At 31.9% G+C, this 20932-nt stretch overlaps 1 protein-coding gene across 9 annotated transcripts in view; it reads right to left on the minus strand.

Annotated features, from left to right (window-relative positions):
• MIPOL1 (mirror-image polydactyly 1) overlaps window positions 1-20932 on the minus strand; it is a 256929-nt gene that overhangs the window by 186771 nt on the left and 49226 nt on the right. For 6 of the 9 annotated variants that reach the window (XM_081047457.1, XM_081047463.1, XM_081047456.1 and 3 more), the window contains 3 exons: window positions 8710-8923; window positions 6956-7091; window positions 5550-5655 (listed from right to left, as the gene is read on the minus strand). In XM_081047457.1, coding sequence (XP_080903583.1) covers window positions 5550-5655; window positions 6956-7091; window positions 8710-8923 — 456 coding nt within the window. Of the gene's footprint in view, window positions 1-5549; window positions 5656-6955; window positions 7107-8709; window positions 8924-20932 lie in introns of all 9 variants that reach the window. The other 3 variants (XM_081047461.1, XM_081047455.1, XM_081047459.1) reach the window with 1 other exon arrangement.

The raw sequence follows: 20932 nt of genomic DNA on the forward strand, positions 1-20932 counted from the left end.
GAATAAAAATTAAGAGACATTAAACACTAGACAATGCCCACTAAGACTGTTCAGGAAAAATGAAAGGTTTAATTGAACAAGTAATTTTTAAAAGTTATAACCACGTTACTGACTAAGAGAGAATTGGTGGATGCAAATCAGGCGACATAAGATCCTCTGTCACTATCAAATTCAATTTAATAAAACTAATTTTGAAGAGTTTGTGGTTTAATCATTTTATTTAGAAGAGACACTTACCTAAAGAACAAAGAATAAATGTTTCTGCTGTGCTTCTCTACAACATCCTCTAGCATTCGAAGGTCATATACGCTCATAATTTTCAAATAATATTATTCATACATATAATTTAATGAATGAAAACATAGTAAAACGTCCTAAACAGCTATTATGAGATACACTTTTTCCAATGTTTATAAAAAGGAAACGAGCTGGTCATTTCAGCTTTTGTTAAGTAAAGACCTACTTATTATATATTTTTCTCTTATTTTCATTTTGGTAGATATTTAAAAAAAATCATTTTCATACTTTCAAACTTTCTAAATAAGATTAAATATGCAAATCAAGGAAAACTGCAGGAGATTAAATGAAATAAAAATACTTTTAATCTGCTTTTTAAAAAGAAATACATATCAATAGTTTCTGAAACAAACCATATATAAACAACTAGTTATTTATATTAGTAGGTACACTTTGAATATGCCCCTACTAGATGAAAAAGTCTTGAGAAAACAAGGCAGTGACATCATCATCTTATCATTATAATGACCATTTACTGAGTGCCTTCTATGAGTTAAGCACTTCAAAAATATTACCTCACTTAAATGTCACAGCAACTTATAAAGTAGGTTTTAGCCAAAGCTTAGTGAAGCTATCACTTACACAAAGTGAGTGGTAAAAAGATTAGAACAAAGGTCTGAATTCAGAGTCTGAGCATTTAACCACTACCTACTACAATGGTGTATTATGTGTATATGTGAGAAAAGACTGCAGACAAAAAAAAAAAAAGTCTGAAATCCCAAATCTATTTGCTGATGTACATATAGTCAGTGCCTAGTACATAAGAGGCCCTCAATAAACACTTCTTGTTTGAATTTTAAAGACATTGGTATAGTTTCTATAAGGTGCCTAATAAAAACAGTATCGATGGTGATGGTGATGTCAAAAAAGGAGGGGAAAGTAAAAGGGTCTCAACTATTTGAGATTTTATCAAAATAAAGGATACAACTCAGTTTTAAACTCTCCTGAGATTATATTACAATGACAGTATTCACATCATGTAACAACCATCAGGGAGGCAAAAGAAACAGGTTTCATGCTATTATAACAGTTTACATGAAGGTTTATCATAGGTATATCTTAGATTAAAGTCCAAATCCTTTGTATCCTATTCTTTTATGTTTAGGATTACATTTAAAAAAAAATGCACTAGGAACAATAAATACATATACCTTAACAGTAATTTTTCTCATCATCTAATCCTTTGTTTCCAGTTTTTTTCTTTCACTTTCCTGTTTATTTCCTTTTTAAGATCTATTAATAGCAAACCATTAATTTTAATTAAAAGCTAAACAGAACAAAATCTTCTGAAGACTTTTGACATAATCAAAGGTTTAAGAATTTCATAAAGATAAAAATATTAAAATAATATTAGCTACAACTTACTAAGTACCAGTTATATACTAGGTGTTTTACATATTATTTCTAATCCTTAAAATAATCTGGCAAATTAGTTAATATTCACATCTTACATGGGAGAAAGTAAATCTGGAAAAGCTAATATGTAATTTGCCCAGAAGCACACAATTTGTATTAAGTCAAAGCTGTGATTGAAACATTAACACATTCATTAATACTACCAAAATTTGCCTCCTTTTATATAATATACATGTATATATACATATATATTACATGTATATTTTAAAACAAAATTATATCACAGTTCTCCCCCTACTTCTTTTATTTAAAATTATCATGAATGTTTTCTTATATCATCAAATATTTTTCAGAAACAGTTTTAATTATTGCATGATGTCTCACAATATGTGTGCCTTCAATTTATTTAACCATTCCCTTAATTTATTTAACCAATTGAATAATAAGCATATCATTCAATTGATTTTAATTCTCTTAATACTGATTTGAATACTGATATGAATATCCTTATACATCAATCTTTATATTGTATATATTGGAAGGAAACAGCTCGTATTTCCTTGAGTACTTCATATTTTAATTAACATTTTATTTGAAAAATCTGTAGACATATTTTTATATACTATTTGCAATTTCCAGTGTGTAGTTCAGGATGTTTTTGCATTTTTTTAAAAATGCAAATGTGAATGTGTTTTGCATTTTTTTTAAATGTGAAGTATCTTGACTTTAAACATTCATATTCTGCTTAAGTACATTATAATACTTAAATATGTGTGCATATTTGTAATATACTTTACCAAATACACTTTTTATTCCAATATAAAAATGAGCAGTGACAGAAACAAACATTGATGCTCATATGGATTATTTGTCCTGTGACATGACACTAAATAAAACATTTATCACATGTATTCATAGTCCTATAATATTCCCTTCTCTATTTAAAGGCATAGTTGTTTTGCTTTTTGAATGCACTTACTATTGATCAGTTAGAAGATAAACTATTTAAGACTGTATGTATAATGAGAAAACATGAAAAAGTTCGTGAGTCTACCAAGTGTTGGTTAGCAAATTTCTTGGGGTTTCAAACCAATGGACTTAAGCAATTCAGTATTTTATTTCAAATATTACAATAATTCTCGCTACGGTAATTCTAATGTCACAAGTAAAATATATGTAATCTTTTTTTAATAAAATAGAACTGAAACATTAAAAAATAAAAATACATTCTAAAAATTTATACTTTAAAAAGACTTTAAGGGATTCTCATTTTGTGTCATTTTTGTAACCAAGTGATTGGACATATTTTTAACTACATTGCTTTGTCCAGATAAACTATACAGCACCACCATTAATTTCATCAGTTTAGGAGGCTATAAAAACATACTAATCATGCTCCAAACATTAACATTAAAATAATAGTTTACCATTAATGAGAAATATTTGATTAACAAGAATCAAAAGCAGTCTTTCAATTTTATGTATGCATGATTCATAGCTTAGTCAAAGGGAACCCTTAAATATATACCAATAAATAAATATTAGAAGTTTAGGATTAGCTCTATTATACAAAAATTTAAAGAGTAAATAATATTGCTGAATGAGTTTTCCTCTCCAAGAGATAAATGAGCTATGCAGACATTCATTCATGATTTTTAGTAAGTCACAATGGCCTAAATCTTATTAAATTACTTCTGTAAGACACACACAACTTAAAACAAATATATGATGCAAACAACTTAAAACAAATATAATTCTTGAAATACCTTACTAGCAATTAGCATATACAAGGTGTGATCAAACAATACAGTGAATGTTTAAATTTAAAAAAAAATGTATTACAGTAAAAGACACATTGCCATTAAGCCCCCACAAAATACTCCCCCTTGCTTTGGACATACTTACCCATCGTTCGTGCCACTTTCCGAAGCAGTTCTGAAAGTCTTCTTTTGTGAATGTCTTTAGTTGCACTGTCATCGTTGCCTGGATGTCTTGAATCATTTTGACTTTGGGGATGAACCAGAAGTCGCACTGTGCCAGATCCGGTGAATAAAGTGAATGAGGGCACACCATAATGTTTTATTTGACAGAAATTGCCATATACCAGAAGCGATGTGTGACACGGAGCGTTGTCATGATGGAGAATGGTTTATGGCACACTTTAAAACACACCTTCTCTCAGCTGTAGCCCCCACCCAAATGACTGCACTGAAAAAGATGAAATTTGTCAACACACTGTTACTAAGGTTCGATGCCCTGCTTCCCATATTGAAGATCCTGCCTTTACATTGGACGGCACTCTGCAGCAGCATTCACTGTATTTGTTGATCACAACAGAAAGACTCCATGTCACACATCGCTTCTGTACAGCAATTTCTGTCAAACAAAAACATTATGGCATGTCCTCATCCACCTTATTCACTGGATCTGGCACCGTGCAACTTCTGGTTCTTCCCCAAAAGTCAAAATGACCATGAAAGGTAAACGTTTTGAATCAATTCAGGACATTGAGGCAGCCACGACAGCACAACGAAAGACATTCACGAAAGAGGACTTCCAGAATTGTTTCAGAAAGTGGCAAGAATGATGGGAAAAGTGTGTCCTAAGCAAGGGGTGGTATTCTGAGAGGGATTAATAGCAATGTGTCTTTTACTGTAATGAATTGTTTTATTTAAACAGTAATCATATTTTTTGATCACACTGTGTATATTCAATTATAAAAAGTCAAGAGACTTTCAAATTGTTCTAAATTTATATTTGAATTTGTATTACTCTTATATTTCCACACAAAGCCCCCTCCCTCTCCAAATTCATAGTATTTTAACATTAACAGAAAAGCAACTATCTGGTATGTAGCCGGAGTGTTTGTTTACGGTCACTGGTTATATTTTCACAGTGATATTTAGTTCTACTTTGCACAGTAATATTTGGAAGACAGGTTATATCTGCTAATGTCTGACAGAAAATACCAGAATTCTTTCATATATGCACCCAAGGTTAAATGGCTCATAAAGTATAATTATAATTTCAAACTAATAACAAAATATAATTATTACCAAAATCATTCTAAAGATATAAAATTGTTAAAAAAAAGTAATCTCTAAAATGCCTCTGAATGTTAATTTCTATTATTCTATGAAATTTAACACACTAAAATAGTATGAGAAAGAGTCACAGTGACATACATATGTGTGTGTATATATGTATGTATATATATGTATGTATGCATGAGTCATCTGATACATATTGAGAATTATTTGATCATTTCTGTAACATGTCACAGATGTATTAAAAAAAATTTCTCCTTGCAAAGAACCTGTGAATAAAGATAGATTCCAAAGCATACTTAGGGCAGTCATTTGTAATCGTAAACTTTGGTATCCTTTCACTTCAATCTCAGAGAAAACATTATCTTCATCATCATCCACATCATCAGATAAAAACTTATTAATTGCACAAAACAGATTTTTAAATCAAATGTAGGTTTTCACTGGTAATGAACATATGACTATTTTCATACAAAGGAGACGTATTTCCTCTCATTGAGCTAAAACAATAAGTGGTATTTGAACTGCTGGTTGAAAGGTAGAGGCACTGGTAATCATTATTTCCCCCTGTTTGTTCAGGCCCTTCCAACAAAACAAACAACCTTTTTGTGATTGGATTGACATGGTGTTAACAATGCATTTAATGCCCAAATCAGTATGAATACAGGTAAAGCTCTCACTAATACCAGTACCAGGATGTTAAAGCTACCTATTTTCTAAGAGGCCAAAAAAAAAATAGCCTCCCCTCCTTTGGCAAATAAGCTTGTATGTTAGTATTCACAGAGCCATAAAATATAATAACCCTGTGTATATTTCTTAAGGCCATATATTAATACTTATCTACCATACCTGCGGTCTTTTCAGCAATTTGAGCTTCTGCTGCTTTTTCTTGGAGTTCCAGTTTAAGCTTTAGTTTTCTCTGCTCTTTATCTTCTTTAGTCAGTTTTTCTCGAAGCTTAAACACATTGAAAAAATAAATAAATTCCTATCTGATAAATTTCTTGCACAAATATAATTAATCCCAAAGTAAAATTTTGTTTTTTTCCTAAAAATAAAGTTACATTTACCTGTCTAAACACACAACTCCAAGAAAAAAAAACTCACAATATTTAAGGTTTTAAGATGTTTTATAAATTAATACTTTTAATGACATAGAAATTATAAAACAATATGATAGAGAATTATATTGTGTCTAGACAAATGAAATTAAAGAGGAGCAACATAATTTTAAAAAATGACTACTGCAAAAAAATCCATTCTATTGTCTTAAAGCAAAAGTCCTAAAAAAGGTAAGGAAGCACAGCTTTACAGCTTCTCCTAGTAATTCTAATATTTTTGAAACAAAATTAAGATAATCTTAATATCTGAAACAAATCTCCTTTGAGAATGCCATCCCATCATATTTAATTTAAATGGCACTGGCACCTAATTCATAATTGGCATGTAATAAGTAACTGGTAAATGAAAGTACAGAAACTATCTCTTGCTCTCATACAGATTCCCTCCAAATGGTTTTTTGTTTGTTTATTTGTTTTTTAAATTTCTAACTCGGCTTTTGTCATTTATGTTGTTTTTCTATCAGGCATGATCAAGATTCCTAACATCGTGCTTCACTTTGATTAGGTCAAACAACAAGAATATTAAAATCAGAAAAGTATGTAGAGATTATAAAAAGACAAGGTACAACAAATGAACATTATTAAATAATATTATTTAATGCTCAAAGGAATGAAACTAGAAAAATAGTTAGAAAAGATAAAACACAACATAAGTTGGGTTGGACAAAATGCAGCAGTATAAGATAATACCAGGTAAATGACAATATTGCCAAGCCTTGCTACTTTCAAGTTCAATTATACATATTATTGAGGTGAAATACAAATACTAATAAGAAAAAAAGAAAGTAACATGAAACCCAGTGCATTAAATTTCTCATCCTCCACAATACTTAAATAAAGTTTTACCACAGTAAAACTTGAATGAACACATTTTTTTAAGGTACCTACTCAAGGTACCATAGATTTATGAAAAAAGGAAGTGATATCACAGGCCAGCAAAGGCAGGAAACCAAAGAAGTTGCTTTTCATAGCCAAATCTCAACTCAATCATATCCTGCTGGCATGGTAGGCAACAACATAAAGCTACTGTGAAAAGATTAAAATACACAATAAAACTGAATTACGATGGAAAACAAAGCAATTTAGAAGGTCAATAGCTAAAACCATAGTGTACAATTACCAGATTTTCTGTTGTACCTTTTTATTGCTTGCTCTGAGATTGTCCAATTCTGTTTGAAGAAATGCTATAGTCTTTTCTTTAGTGAAGTCTGAAGTAACTTGACATGGAATCATACATTCATAATGCAAATCATTATTTGTATGTTCCATAATGCTGTAATAAAGGAAACTATTAAACAATATACACATACGATTTCAACTACACAGGATCTACAAACTTTGCTCCTCAAATGGTTAAGACAAACTTAATCTTAACAATAATATATAGTTACTTAATTTTAAATTTCTCTTGTTATGCACTGTTAAGAAAAGCTTATGGATAAAAAGCATACATATATCACTTTCACAGACGTGCTAATCAACTGAGAGCTAACAGCGGAAAGCACTTAGTAATGTCTATAGAGACAGTTCAGTGTACTTAAAGAATTCAGGTTTCAGAGGCTGTGAATATTAATTTAATTGGTCCTGTTGGTCAAGACTAGATATATTTCTCACTTTTGAATATGGTAATAATAATCATAACTTTTTTTCAATTTGGTTGACAGAATATATTTTCATTATTAAATTCAAAACATATTAAAAATGAAAACCTTTCCTTGTAACATTTTCCTTGTAACATTTAAGGGTAAGCAGACTTCTTTTTTTGGTATTTTGCATGCTATTTAAGAGTATCAACTTAGTAAGTAGTATAAAGGAAGAGAAGGGAAAGGAGATGAGCTCTTTTTTTGAAGTCATTATATTATATTTGTACTAAGAGGTAAAACTTAAGAGTCTCTAAGAAGAAATTAAGCAGTGAGGCCTGGGACAGTAAATGGAGCTCTACCTACCATGCATACCTTCTATTGCAATTATACCAGATATCTCATACTCTGGCTTTCACCGAATCTCTATTTTCCCACGTGGTTATAAAATGTTATCACCTCTTCGTTCATCCCTACCCCTATTCCCCCAAAGTGTACTCTAATATGTATTTTAGTAAGAATATTGCTAAGAGGTAGGAACATATTAATAAATCTACTGAAGAATTTTTAAGTAAATAGAAATACATATTCCTATGCAAACCTATTAAAATATACTCTATAAAATAAGATTTTATCTGGATTGAAAATATATTAGTCATCGAAATTTTTGCAATTTAGTAGTATTCTCATAATACATGACTAATTATCAAAGTACCTTAATCCCATAGGTAAAAGTTACAGGTGTCACAAATTCAAATCGCTTTATGGGACAGGTAGGTAAGGTGAATGGGGAAAAACTGCAGAATGTAAATTAATAAGGCAGGCAAATGGGAATGTACAAGGCTCTTCTAAAAGCCTTTAAAATTCAGATTCATTTAAAAATGAATTCAGATTCAGATTAAAATTCAGATTCAGATTAAAATTCAGATTCATTTAAATACCAACCAAAACCCAAACACATCTTTGGCTTATTTTGCCCTGGAGTTGCCAGTTAGGGGCTCTGATGAATAATACCCTATTTATATCAACTCAAGAGTTACTTCCCAATCCATAATGAAATGTCACAGAAAATAATATTCAACAAGAAGGAATAATATCTCATGGTTTTTATTCAAACTCATCTTGTGCTTTTTTCACTTAGTGATCTATACACATCATATTGACGTAATGGAAACAGTAGAAAACTCTGGTAGATTCCCTACGTCTCAAATTTAGGTCACATGGAAAAGGGAGAATGGAGGGAGGGAGGGATACAGGGCAGAAGAGATCTCACAATTCTTCCTTTCTAAATCTAAGGCTACCAGCACTCACTTGGATTTTTCAGTAGTGCAGTAAGATGTCTCATCACCCAGATAAGGAAAATTCCTTGATCTCTGCCCTGGCGGTTCCGTGTCCTCATATGCGGCTTCATTAACTAATTCATTGGCTTTCTGATCCATGCTTCCCTTAGAATTCACAGTCAGTTGCTCATCTGGGTGTGTACTTTTATTTCTCTCTGTAGTCTCCTGTTCAAGATAACTATTGGCTATATATATATTTAAAACAACACAAAAACACATGATTACGTACCACCATAACTACATACTGAATCACTCAAATGAATATTTTTGTGGATTATTTTATAGCTTTAAACATGCACTTCTAGTCTTACTCCTATTGTAATCAGATAAGCATGTACAGTGTAGTTCTGCCATTAGTATTTCCATTCTCACAGTGAGTGGGCATTCAGCGCAATGGTTTAAACCTTGGCTGCAGGTTGGAATAACCTGAGGAGTGTCTAGAAATCCTACAGCCCAGACCACATCTTATATTAATTAAATCAAAATGTCTGAGAGCGATTGTGTAACTCCAGCCTAAAATCAAAGCTGAGAAACACTGATTTAGAGGTATTATTTTTTCAGATTAGTTTTTTTCTCCCTAAATTTTGAAAAATAGGCTGCAATAAGTTAATGAAGTGATAGTCTGCATAGAACTATGGTAGCAGACTGCCTGGGTCAGATTCCAGCTTTGCCAAGTGCACAACTTTGGGCAAGTAACTTAACCCATCCATGCTTCAGTTTCTTGTTTTTAAAATAGGAACATAATAACACTTACCTGAGTTGTTGTGAGGATTAACTGAATTAATAATACATGCAAAATACTAGGTCTAGTGTCTCGCACATCAATACATGTTAGCTATTATTTTTGTAATCATCATAATATAAAATGAACATGAGTTCTTTTTAACTTCCATTTTATAAGATATGTATTATATATGATAGAATCTACTTTGCAATGCCTGGCTAGCTCATAAAATTATTTTAAGCTGCAACTAGTAAATAATAGCTATTTCAAAGGAATTGTGTATGTCTGATTTTTTGAAAGATCACACACACACACACACACACACACACACAAAACCTGCACAAAACAAATTTTCACTGACCAGATAAATCAGATCAACAGGCACAATCACTGATTGTAACTAATATTTTATTATTTCCAGCAGAAATAATTTTGAATTTTGAAAAGCAGGTGAATCATACCTGCTTGTTGCTTATGCTCTCTCCAACCTGCCAAACTTAAAATCGTTTTGAGGCACGAGAGTAGTTTCAGAATAAAAACAAAATGGGGCACTCATAAATAAGTTACCTCTCACGAAGTATTCATTCTTTAAGGAGCTATTTTGTTTGCTTACATGTATGCTGAAATTAGGCATAGTCAGTTACAAACTCCAAGTCCTAGACATATCTTATTGGTGGCTACACTAGGTCAGAAACCATTGTTAGTAAATTACCCTGGATTTCATCTTGCAAGAACAATCTGGGAGAAATGTGCTATCATCATTACATACTGTAAGATGTCTACGAAATTTCAACATTATATCCCGTTTTGATTTAAAATTTAATGATTTTAGGTTTCTTCAGATTATTTAGCTTGCTTCTTGACATCTCAAAACTGCTTACTTGGTTTGCTTTCAATGTTCATCACGCTACTTTTCTAGATTACGCTGGTATTGGTAGAATGGAAACCCTCAAATCTGAATGAAAGAATTTTACAAATAGACACTAAGGAATACCACTGTATCATAAACAATCCATGCTTTCTAACACTAACACAGAACATTATAAGTAATTCAAATGAAAGAAAATTATAAAGTTACTGGAAGCAATATCAAATAACAAAAATTGTCCCCAGGGACATATCAAAAGTAACTTAACTATTAGGGCCTATACTATTCTCCAGTTTATGAGGTACAAAGAACCATCACAAAGTAAAAGGATGAGGCATGGAGCACTGCCAGCAATAAATAGCCCCCGTTTTCTGTAACCACACTACACCAACTGCTTCAGAATCTTAAATCTTGACTCTTTGACCTGTTGAGACCAAACTTATCCACATTTTAGTTTTTTTACCCGTTTCTAGGTCTAGTTCAGCCTCTTTCTCCTTTCAGTTTTTGTATTTCTAACCTTCCAGTGTTTACCCCATTCTTGATAGCTATAGTTGCTACCTGCTTACTATATTTATAACTCTTTTTTCTTCAGCTTACCTATTGTCAAATTTTGTGATTCGCTGATTTCTTGGGAAATCACTGTCTTTTCACCTGTGACTGCGCTATCATCTCCGAACTCAGAGCAGAGGTGGGCGCTTCCCAACAAGGGGACTCTTTGCTGATCCCTCCTAGATCACAGTAATTAAAAACCCCTTATAGGATTATCAAAATGAACTCAACAAGTCCTAACGCACTTCTAGATTTCAATTCTAAATGTTTGATATTTTTTAAGAAACCTGTACTGTGTTTAGCTTTGGCTCTGGTTAATTCTAGATGTTTCTAATCTTGCTCTATATTTTAGATTCCTAACTGTAACTGTTTATCAGATATCTGGGGCCTGCTCTGCAAATCAGACTATCGATACTTTTCTACTGAGATTTTAATTTTACTTTAGAGTAAACATGGCTGATTTATAAAAGTTTTCTTTCTGTCTGCCTTTTTTTTTTTTAACTCTTTTTATAGCAAATATTGTTTAAATCCTCTGAATGATCTCAAGGCTCTTCCACTCTGCCATATTACATTTTCCTATATCAGAATTCAACCATTTGTGTAGAAAGTTCGACCCATTTAATTAACTTATTTACTCATTACTTTTAATAATTCATGGAAAACCTACAGTGGGACGTGTCTGTGATAAGTACTAGGAAAATTAAGACAATACACAGATTCTCCCCTAAGGACTCTATAGCACAGCGAGAACGGCAAACTGATCTAATGACTTGAATACAATGTGATAAGAACTCTTGCTAGGACTATGGAGACCAAGTACAAAATATGCTAGATATACAGATGCTCAACTGGCAACTCTGGGAAGATTTCACACAGGCATTTGCTCCAGACAAGAACAAGTAGGAATATGCAAATAAGGTGCCAAAGGGTTTGAGTTAGGTGAAGTAAAGAAAAAGTTGTGAGAAGAACTGTGAGAAGAAGAACAATTGTGAGAAGAAGAGGAAGAACAGTCATGGGCATAGGGAAGGAATAGCTTTAGGAAAAATACCAAGTCATTCCTTGTATTGAAATGACAGGATGTTACAGGCAGGGAGTGAAAATTTCTATAACGAGTTAAGGTGTCAAAACAAAGTCCAGGATGTGGTTCAACTGGGAGTGAGGTGATGAAACAGTTTGATGGTGAAGGTCCTCAGAGAGGAGAAAATCAAGGAATTAGGGTAAAAAAGGGTCAATTTTGAAGATAATGAAGTCATCCAGAAAAATGGCAAAAAATGGAAAGGAGAAATGAGAGCCAAATGCAAAAGCCTTCATGAACTGTATATAAACATGCTAAAGACAGAGACAGATGAGAAAGGTGACAAGAACTAAATATAGATAAGTCATTTCTTTTTACCATTTTATTTTGAATTAATTTCAGTCTTATAAAAAGTTGCAATAACAGTACAAAGAATTCCTGTAAACCCTTCACCCAAATTCCCCAAATGTTAACATTTTACCACACTTGCTTTATTATTCATTCTCTTTCTCTATTTATCGGCCTACCTGCCTGCCGGCCTACCTACCTACCTACCTGCCTGCCTGCCTGCCTACCTACACATATACAATTTTTCTGAAACATTTGAGAGTAAGCTGAAGGCATGATAAACTTTGACTTTCACAAGTCAGATTTTAATATACTGTTCTATCATATTGCATCTTGCATTTTTTTTAGCCTATTCTTAAATTCAATTTCTGAGTTAGTACCTACTCCAACCAAGAAAATAGCACTTGGCGACTCTAATTCAGTCATCAATTATTTTCCCTAAGCTTTACAGCCCAGAAGAAAGATCTTTATGAAGTGCTAATGGGATGAAGCTATAATATTAAAAGCTTTTGGTAGAGCTATTTGTATTGCTCATCACTTGAAAAAGAATTATATATAGAAACATAAATATATAAATCAACAAAATGCAACAATTATGGGTCTATTTATGGGTCTATTTTGCACACTAGTCAATTAGGTAAGACAAATTTTTTAAAGAACATATTCACTTCGGATGCAAACTCTTTTCTCTAGGCAGATGAAAGCTTAAAACAAATTATTCTATTGATTCCTCTCTCTCATCATAAGGTTTTTAAATGGAAACTTTATAACCTTCTTTAGTAATTTGCTTCAGTGTTTAATCAATGTCATCATTGTTTCATCATTATTATTACTATTTAAATTCATTTCTTCATTAAGGACTTAGAGAATAAATTTTCAATTTCTTCATAAGTCTGTCTTTCTTGCCTCAAAGTTAGGCAACAGGACATTTTTTATGACTATCAATCCCTTTATTTGCTTTTCTGAGGGCACACTATCATTTGGACGTAGAAATTTGATACTTCAAACTAAATATATTTGCCAATTTTTGCTATTATTATCTAATGTTACCACTTCCATGTAAACTTGTCCTGGGACCATTGAAAATGATGCTATGGCAGACTACTACTAAGTATTCCTCAAATGCACCTATAGCTATTGTTAGGGCCAGTTTCTTCACCTAGGCAAAGTAGGTGGATTTGGTCAAGATTTTTTTTTTTTTTTTGGAATCTTAATATTTAATATATACGTGTAGGCTGGCTGCATTATATATGCTGTATCGCTCCAGTGACTTTCATGCTTTTCCAATGGACCATTTTCATGAGCTAATGAATTTTCTCTTTACTTCTGGAAGTTTCAGTATTGCCAACTATCTTACCGCTAATGTTGTTATTAAATTCTCAATTCCTTAGTCCAGAAAATTAACAGTACCATACCATTTCCTATCTTAGGAAAGAAAGTTTTCGGATCCCCTTTGAGTTCAATTCTCCAGACAATTACACATTAATGTATAACATACTCAGTTGAATTGATGCTATCCAAGAAATCATGACTCACAGCCAAAAAATAACTGTTATTCACAACTAGTATACATAAGTGAGGAGGTGGCTAGAATCAAATAGGGATTCTTAGAGGCTGGGAAATTCTGTTCTGTCTGGCTTTGTAAATAGTTTGTGACAACTGGTATCTGTGTAAATGGATTTGATGGTCCCCAGGGAGGTCACTACTGTTTACAGAGCTGTTTCTTCAGAGTGGTTGAGCTAGAATTGTCTCTAGGGATCCTACTGGGGTTACTCAGAATAGCAACATCCCAGCTACCTGAGAGCTACCGTCAGAAAAGAGAAAGGCGAATGGAAGTATTATAGGCAAGTACATTCAAATACATGGATCTCTTGTTCCTTCCGATGCAGGTGCCACGCAGGGAAATTTATATCTAAAATGAATCATAAAGGAGGGAATTGGGAAAAGTGCTCTCTGACACTTGCGAACACAATCAGTCGCCACTTCCTTAAACTTTTTTTTGAAAGGTTATTATTTATACTGTAGCATCTGATTTCATAAAAGTAAAGAATAAAAGTATCATGTTTATTGGTTGTTTCTTTTGTATATTGTCTATCACCACATTATGTAAGAATATCAAAACGATATAACATTTTTTGCTATTAAATAGGTATGAAAATTTGATGTGATGATAAAATGGCTACAGTAGTCCCACATTTTCAACAAAAGATGTTTCCTTTTTCTCAATGGTTAAGGATTTTTCTAAATAAATATTCGTTTCAACATAATCAGAACAATAATATCAGTTAATGGTTCCTAATAACTGCTACCAATTCCTTAAGTAAGTTAAATGTAGATTATCTATCTATCTGTATGTGTGTACAAATACTATTTATTTCCTTTACTAAATATTTCTTTTTCCTTTTTGTGTGGAAAGAAGTGTTAGTTTTACACATTTGCAAAACATAAAAGAAAAAGACATCAAAAACATCTGCCATATCACAGCGGTCCCACCTAATATACTTGTGTAAAAGAGCAAAGCATAGACCTTCCAACTGGAACACTGGTATTTAGATCTTCCAAGCAGAAACACAGTGCGTGGGCTCTGAAGACAGACTTCAAGCTTTTTAATTCTGGCTCTACCAGACTTTTAACAAATTACTTAACCTCTTATCAACTTCCCTATCAATAAAAAAATACACCATTAATAGCATCTACCTCAAAAGGTTGTTATGAGGATTAAATTATTAAGTTATATAATAATCTCTTAGAAAAATGTCAGCACAGAATACATACTCAATAAACGTTAGCTATTACTATCTGAGAAAATACGTTTTGCTAAAAGCAAAGTATTTTCTTGTTACAATAGAATAAGAATAAATAAGACATAATAAGAAAACAATTTATTAAAATATCAGAACACACGGACATGAAAAATAAAATGCTATCTCATTCAGTGAAAAACATACAATAAAGAGAAAATACTTAACAAGGCCAAAACTGTAACAAATACATAATGGTGTAATAAAGTTTGTATTAGATTATCAAACTAATAAAATACAGAAATAATAGGACTTCAGAACTTAAAATCCTGACATTAGGAAAAGATCCATCAGCTACCAGGTTGAAAGCACGTAGTTCTAATAAGGTGTATTATATAATATTGAGGGGAAGTGAAAAACATATGGGGAAGAGAGGCTGGATGTAGCTATAAGATACCGAGGTAAGGTTTTATAAAGGTTTACAAGGCTGGAAAATCATGAAACCTGTCAATATCACATAATTTAGTTATTTGGATACGAGGGTTGGACATTCAAAATAAACTACATCCTTTACATTCCTATACATGGTTGTATTTCTGATAAACATGCCAAAATAAATGGTGAGGTTTATTTTGATTAAGACAATTCAGTGTCTTAGTATACTATGTTTCAAGTTCTCTACTGGTTAGTCATTGAAATTACTCTACCTGAATTTGGTGATTTGTTTTATTATAAAAAAGTTATTTAAAGTGGTGGCACCACACCAAATTTTTACAAGTCTTTGTTTCATCAAGTCTGAAATAATCATGAACATGTCAATATTCAATTGGGTAAAAGGTCAGATTTCTGTGTAAGAACTAAGTTCTATCGTAATGTTTCAGCTTCTAAATTTTAACCTTCTTCACTATATGAAGGCCATGAACAAGTACAACAGTGTAATCTCCTTAAGTTTAGACTACCTACTTAATTTATGAACATATCACATAAATTAAAGCTTTGTAAAACTTCTATCACCCTATTTAAACCATTATAAATATTACTTAGGCTGAAATGACTGTGAAAACTATCCTACAGTTTGATTAACTAACATAATGGTAATGTTTATTCTTTTTTGTCCCCCAGTAATACGAACTATTTGGCTACTTATATATTCCTAACATTTTTAGCCTTTCTTAATTTTTCTTATTAGAAGAATAATTTACATATAGTTAAAAATACGAACCAGATAAATCTTAAATTTTTACAACTTCAAGTAAAATAGGTTTCATAACTATATATTTTAATTAAGTCTGAACACATACCAATTGGCCATGAATTCAACAATTTCATAAATCATGTATGGAAGGCAACTTTTCTAATAACAAGTGTTAAGAGAAAGAATCAGATTTTCTTTACATGTGCCTTTCTTTTTTCTTAAGAGCATTTTTAGATTTGGAAAACAAAATAGAAGAATCACCAGTCAGATACTAAGTGGAAATCACTGAAACACAATGTTAGTTCTAATGGATGGATGATTGTGTTTGGTCTTTTGAAACTTTGAAGTATAGGTAAGTCTTGATCACACAAATTAATAAATCCTAAAGCTGGAGTTAACAATAACCATTACACCCAAATTCTGCAGCTTAGCCCAGCCAATTTTTCAAAAGGTCAGGTTGTGAACTGGAGAAGATCAGGGAGGTCCACCGCATAGCTTTGTTGCCAGGCATCTCTCGTCTGGATTGTTGCAGGCATTTATTAGTATTCGTCAGCAGACTCAACAGAGCAAACAAGAAATTCAAGCACGAATAATAAAATGAAATGCTGCTATATAACCCTTTGTCATTCAGCAAATATGGGACTTTTTAGCTACATTGTTCCTAAACCTGGGTTACTACTTTAATTTTTCTCCACAGTGCTGACTGAATGAGTATGCATGTGTGTTAAATGCAGAGCTCCCCTAACAACTGCAGGACTGCCATTTAATCTGTTGGTAGATGGACCATTTCCTGTGGGAACCCTAGCTATGATTTCCAGATCCACCAAATAAATCTCAGATTAAGATTCCAAATGAAACCTGCCTTTGTCAGATAAAAAATGTCAAGATGGATATAAACAGTAAAATTATAAATTATCTAGGTGTTGCATGACAAACCAATGTTCAATTTTTTTTGTTGACATGTGCCCAGATATCAAAACTATATGAGACATTCATCAAATGTCACACTTTCACAATATTGGAGGTATCATTAAAACTGTTTGACTAAGGACCTCAAAGTGTTTAAGCAGTAGCTCAAAAGTATATTTGTGCAAAGTAGAAGAATAAATTTACATATCAGCAGCAGCTCATAAGGAATGGGTAAATATTCTGTTTATCTCTCATTGTAATTCAGGTTACTTTAAATACAAGGTTTTAGGAAATCATTATACTCTATATGGCATCATTACATAACTTTCTATGCAAATTATGTGTTTTACTCAAATTTACCATTCACTTCTCTAGGAAAAAAAATGCATAAAAGAAAAGGTAGAGACTCTCATTTTATTAATCAACTTAATCAACTGTGACTACTACACTAATGTCATGTTAGTTACACTATAGCACCATCAGCTTCTTTCTAGAATATTTTTAATGTTTAAAAAAGCATTAAATACCTGAGACAAAATAAAAAGCAATTTTTTTGTTTTAATTTAATAATGCATTCATTTCAAATGATTTGATGGAGGGGTAGAGACTTTAAAAAAAGAAAAAAGTAATAAAGGACCAATGCAGAACGTCTTGGAGAGCAAATGGCCTATTAAACATGCAGAGGAAGTCTCTGATGCTCGTCTCTACTGATCTCTCAGGAGATCAAGGACTGCTTTTTTAATCAAAATTTTTGTTTTGTCTTTGCTCTTCTTACCTGGACTAATGCAGCCTTGTCCTGGTCTTAAACTCTGTACTGATTGATTATAAAATATAGGCAATGAAGGTTTCTGAAAGGAAACAATCAGATTTGCTGAACTGAAATCATTACCTTTTTTAACTTTAAACTCTTAAAACCAATTGAGTAAAAGGCTCAGTGACTCCAAATTTTGCAACATTTGATTTTCTGATAAAGATTCAAATAACATCTAATCTACTTAAAATAGGAATTCATTCGAATTGCAAATTCTTCCCATTAACCTGTGGAAAGAATATAGCATACATTTAGTAAATATACTCCATATTCCAAATGTTAGAATTTATACAAAAGTCTGAATCCTTAAGGACTACGTATTCATTCTGTCTTTCCTATCATATTTCCTCCATTACGTGTGTTGGTTTAAGGAAACTACGCTGAATAAATCCTACCTACTCTAATCTGTTAGGAATCAATATTAATCTGAAAATTTTGAACGGGGGGGGGGGGGAAGGACATTAACTGAAGAAGGAAACAAGGGTATCTTGTGCATAACTCTGATTATATTATTATATTAAAAATGCTCAAATCAATGAACATTACTATGTTTTAGAGTATGCAAAATTACCTTAGCCACGGCCAGTGAAATTATATTAAAAAGGAGGATTTAATTTTAAAATCTCTGCAAGTATAATTTTATCAATATGAACTGATTACTTCTAACTTTTTACCCACTGACACCCAGATTTTAAAGTACCAAAAAGTTTCAATATGTGAAGATTAGAATCACTCAAAAAGAAAAAAATGAAAGTCAAAATAGAATTTTCTAAAATAATTATTTTTTACCGTACACTGTCAGCACAATTTTACCATTTGGCAAAGGATTATCAATTTTACCCAACACTTCAGATCAGAGTATTTTTAATTAAGTCATTTGGACTATGAAATAATCTTTTTCATATTCCCCAAGAAAAAACAAAAACAAAAAAGGCAAAACACAGAGAAAACTGTACCTGAAACTTTTCCCAAAGATTAAAATGTCTTATATGAAAAGTTATTTTGATTCATACACACACACACACACACACACACACACACACACACACAAATGAAGTATTTCGTAACTCCCCAAAAACATTTTATTCAACTACCAAATTTCTTTATAACCAAAAGTAGTGAGTAAATGCAGTGAATGTAGTCACACCAGTCTTACTCTACCAACAGCTAGACAACCTGGACCAACTGTGTAAATGGCCATGAATTCAGTCTGTACACCAATGTATATTGATTCAGATCTCCCAAATCAACAGCGTCAATGGACACTCAGGACTTGATAGAAATCATAATAAAAGTGACAAATATAGTCACTATGGAGAGTACAATCATCTTAAATATGATAAATAAAATCCAATTTCTAGAAAATTAAAGATTCAATAATATTTTATTAAGATTTGTATTGTAAATATGCATTCCAAGAAGTGTTCAGACATGAAGGCCATACCCAGAAATGAATGAGGACTTTTATCAAAGAGCTTAGATCTTATGGATGAAGAATTGAAAACAAATCCAAACACTTTTGAAAAATTCAGGTAGTTTCTTTCTATTTCAAAAAAAAAAAATATTTATGTTTTCATGGCCAAAAATAAATTTGAAAGAGCTTTCATATTAAAAGCAGACTTGAATTTCCTTAAACACACAAGTCGTACAAAGAGATGATCATACCTATAGTATAGAAATGTGGGGTGGGAGAAGCGGTCCTATTAAAAAAAAAATTACCATTTTTCATTCTTTTTAGTAATTATTATTTTTATAAAATGATCATAAAAGTAGTAAGAATTCCACATGAAGAGGACAGCCTGAACTGATTTAAAACACTCTCAATTCAGTAAAAACAAAAAAATGAAATATTCCTATTCACTCACAAACTTCCCTTTTTAAGAATTCATGGGTAGGTGCATCAATTGCAGCAAATGTCCCACTGTAGTAGGGTACGTGGATAATGGGGAAGGTTGTGCATATGTAGGGTTAAGGAGTAGGGGGTAAAATAGGAACTCTGTATTTTCCGCTTAATTTTGCTGGGAACCTAAAACTGCTCTACAAAATAAAGTCTATTTTTAAAACGGCCAAAAAATTTAAAAAATGTGATTTATGGCATAAATTCACAAATGTGAATTATTCACATCAGAAATGATGAATCTCAAAACACAGTTCATAACAAACTTTATAACCAGTTAGGAAACTAAGTTGTCCTGATAAACATTTTTTGTTTTTTCATTCCCCCCCTTTTTTTTTTACCAACGCCAAGAACAGTAACAGAATCATGCATATCAAGCTTAAAAATAAAGACACCCAGATTTCCATTTATTTTAATACATTTATTTAAAACAATATAATTTTTTTTCTTTATAAAATAGTATAGCCTCAATCATTCTTGAGTTGCCTTGGCATTTCCACTGGAAATGAATCAATCTTTGCTGGCCAGCTGCCAGTCGTCCTAAAACCATTCTCTCAAACGTCCTAGACGGTCATGTGTAAGAAGCTACCAGCTCTATTAAGTTAGGTACTATGGAGATGAATAGTAAGTTTAATCAGACCTCACAAATGTTCTTTTTTAATCCCTTGGATATGGAAAATGAAAAACTCAATTCTTAAATTCACACTTGCAAAAGGAAAAGGCATATTGTGTGACACCAATAGTCTGAAGAGTTTTACTGTAATTGAGATTTCAATACAGGCAAAATTAGATTTTACCCTAAATAAATATTATTGATTTTATATTCTATCAAATATAAATATGCTAAATATAAGCTATACTACTTTGAAAAATACCAAGTTTCTAATGATATTGTGAACATATTTAAAGAAAATACACTTCTTAAAAACTAATGATTTCCAGTACTTTCAGGTAATGTTTCTTAATGCCTTTAAAACTTTTTTATACACTCACCTTTCACAGCTGGATGGAATAACAATGACAACAACCACTACCATTTATTTAGGTCCTGTGTAAAATATGTCAACAATCTTTTTTTTTTTCCTCATCTGTAAAAACCATTATCACCACCGCCATAATACTCAAAATAATTACTCT

This window comes from Rhinolophus hipposideros (genome assembly GCF_964194185.1).
Source record: "Rhinolophus hipposideros genome assembly, chromosome: 5".
Lineage (NCBI taxonomy): Eukaryota > Metazoa > Chordata > Mammalia > Chiroptera > Rhinolophidae > Rhinolophus > Rhinolophus hipposideros.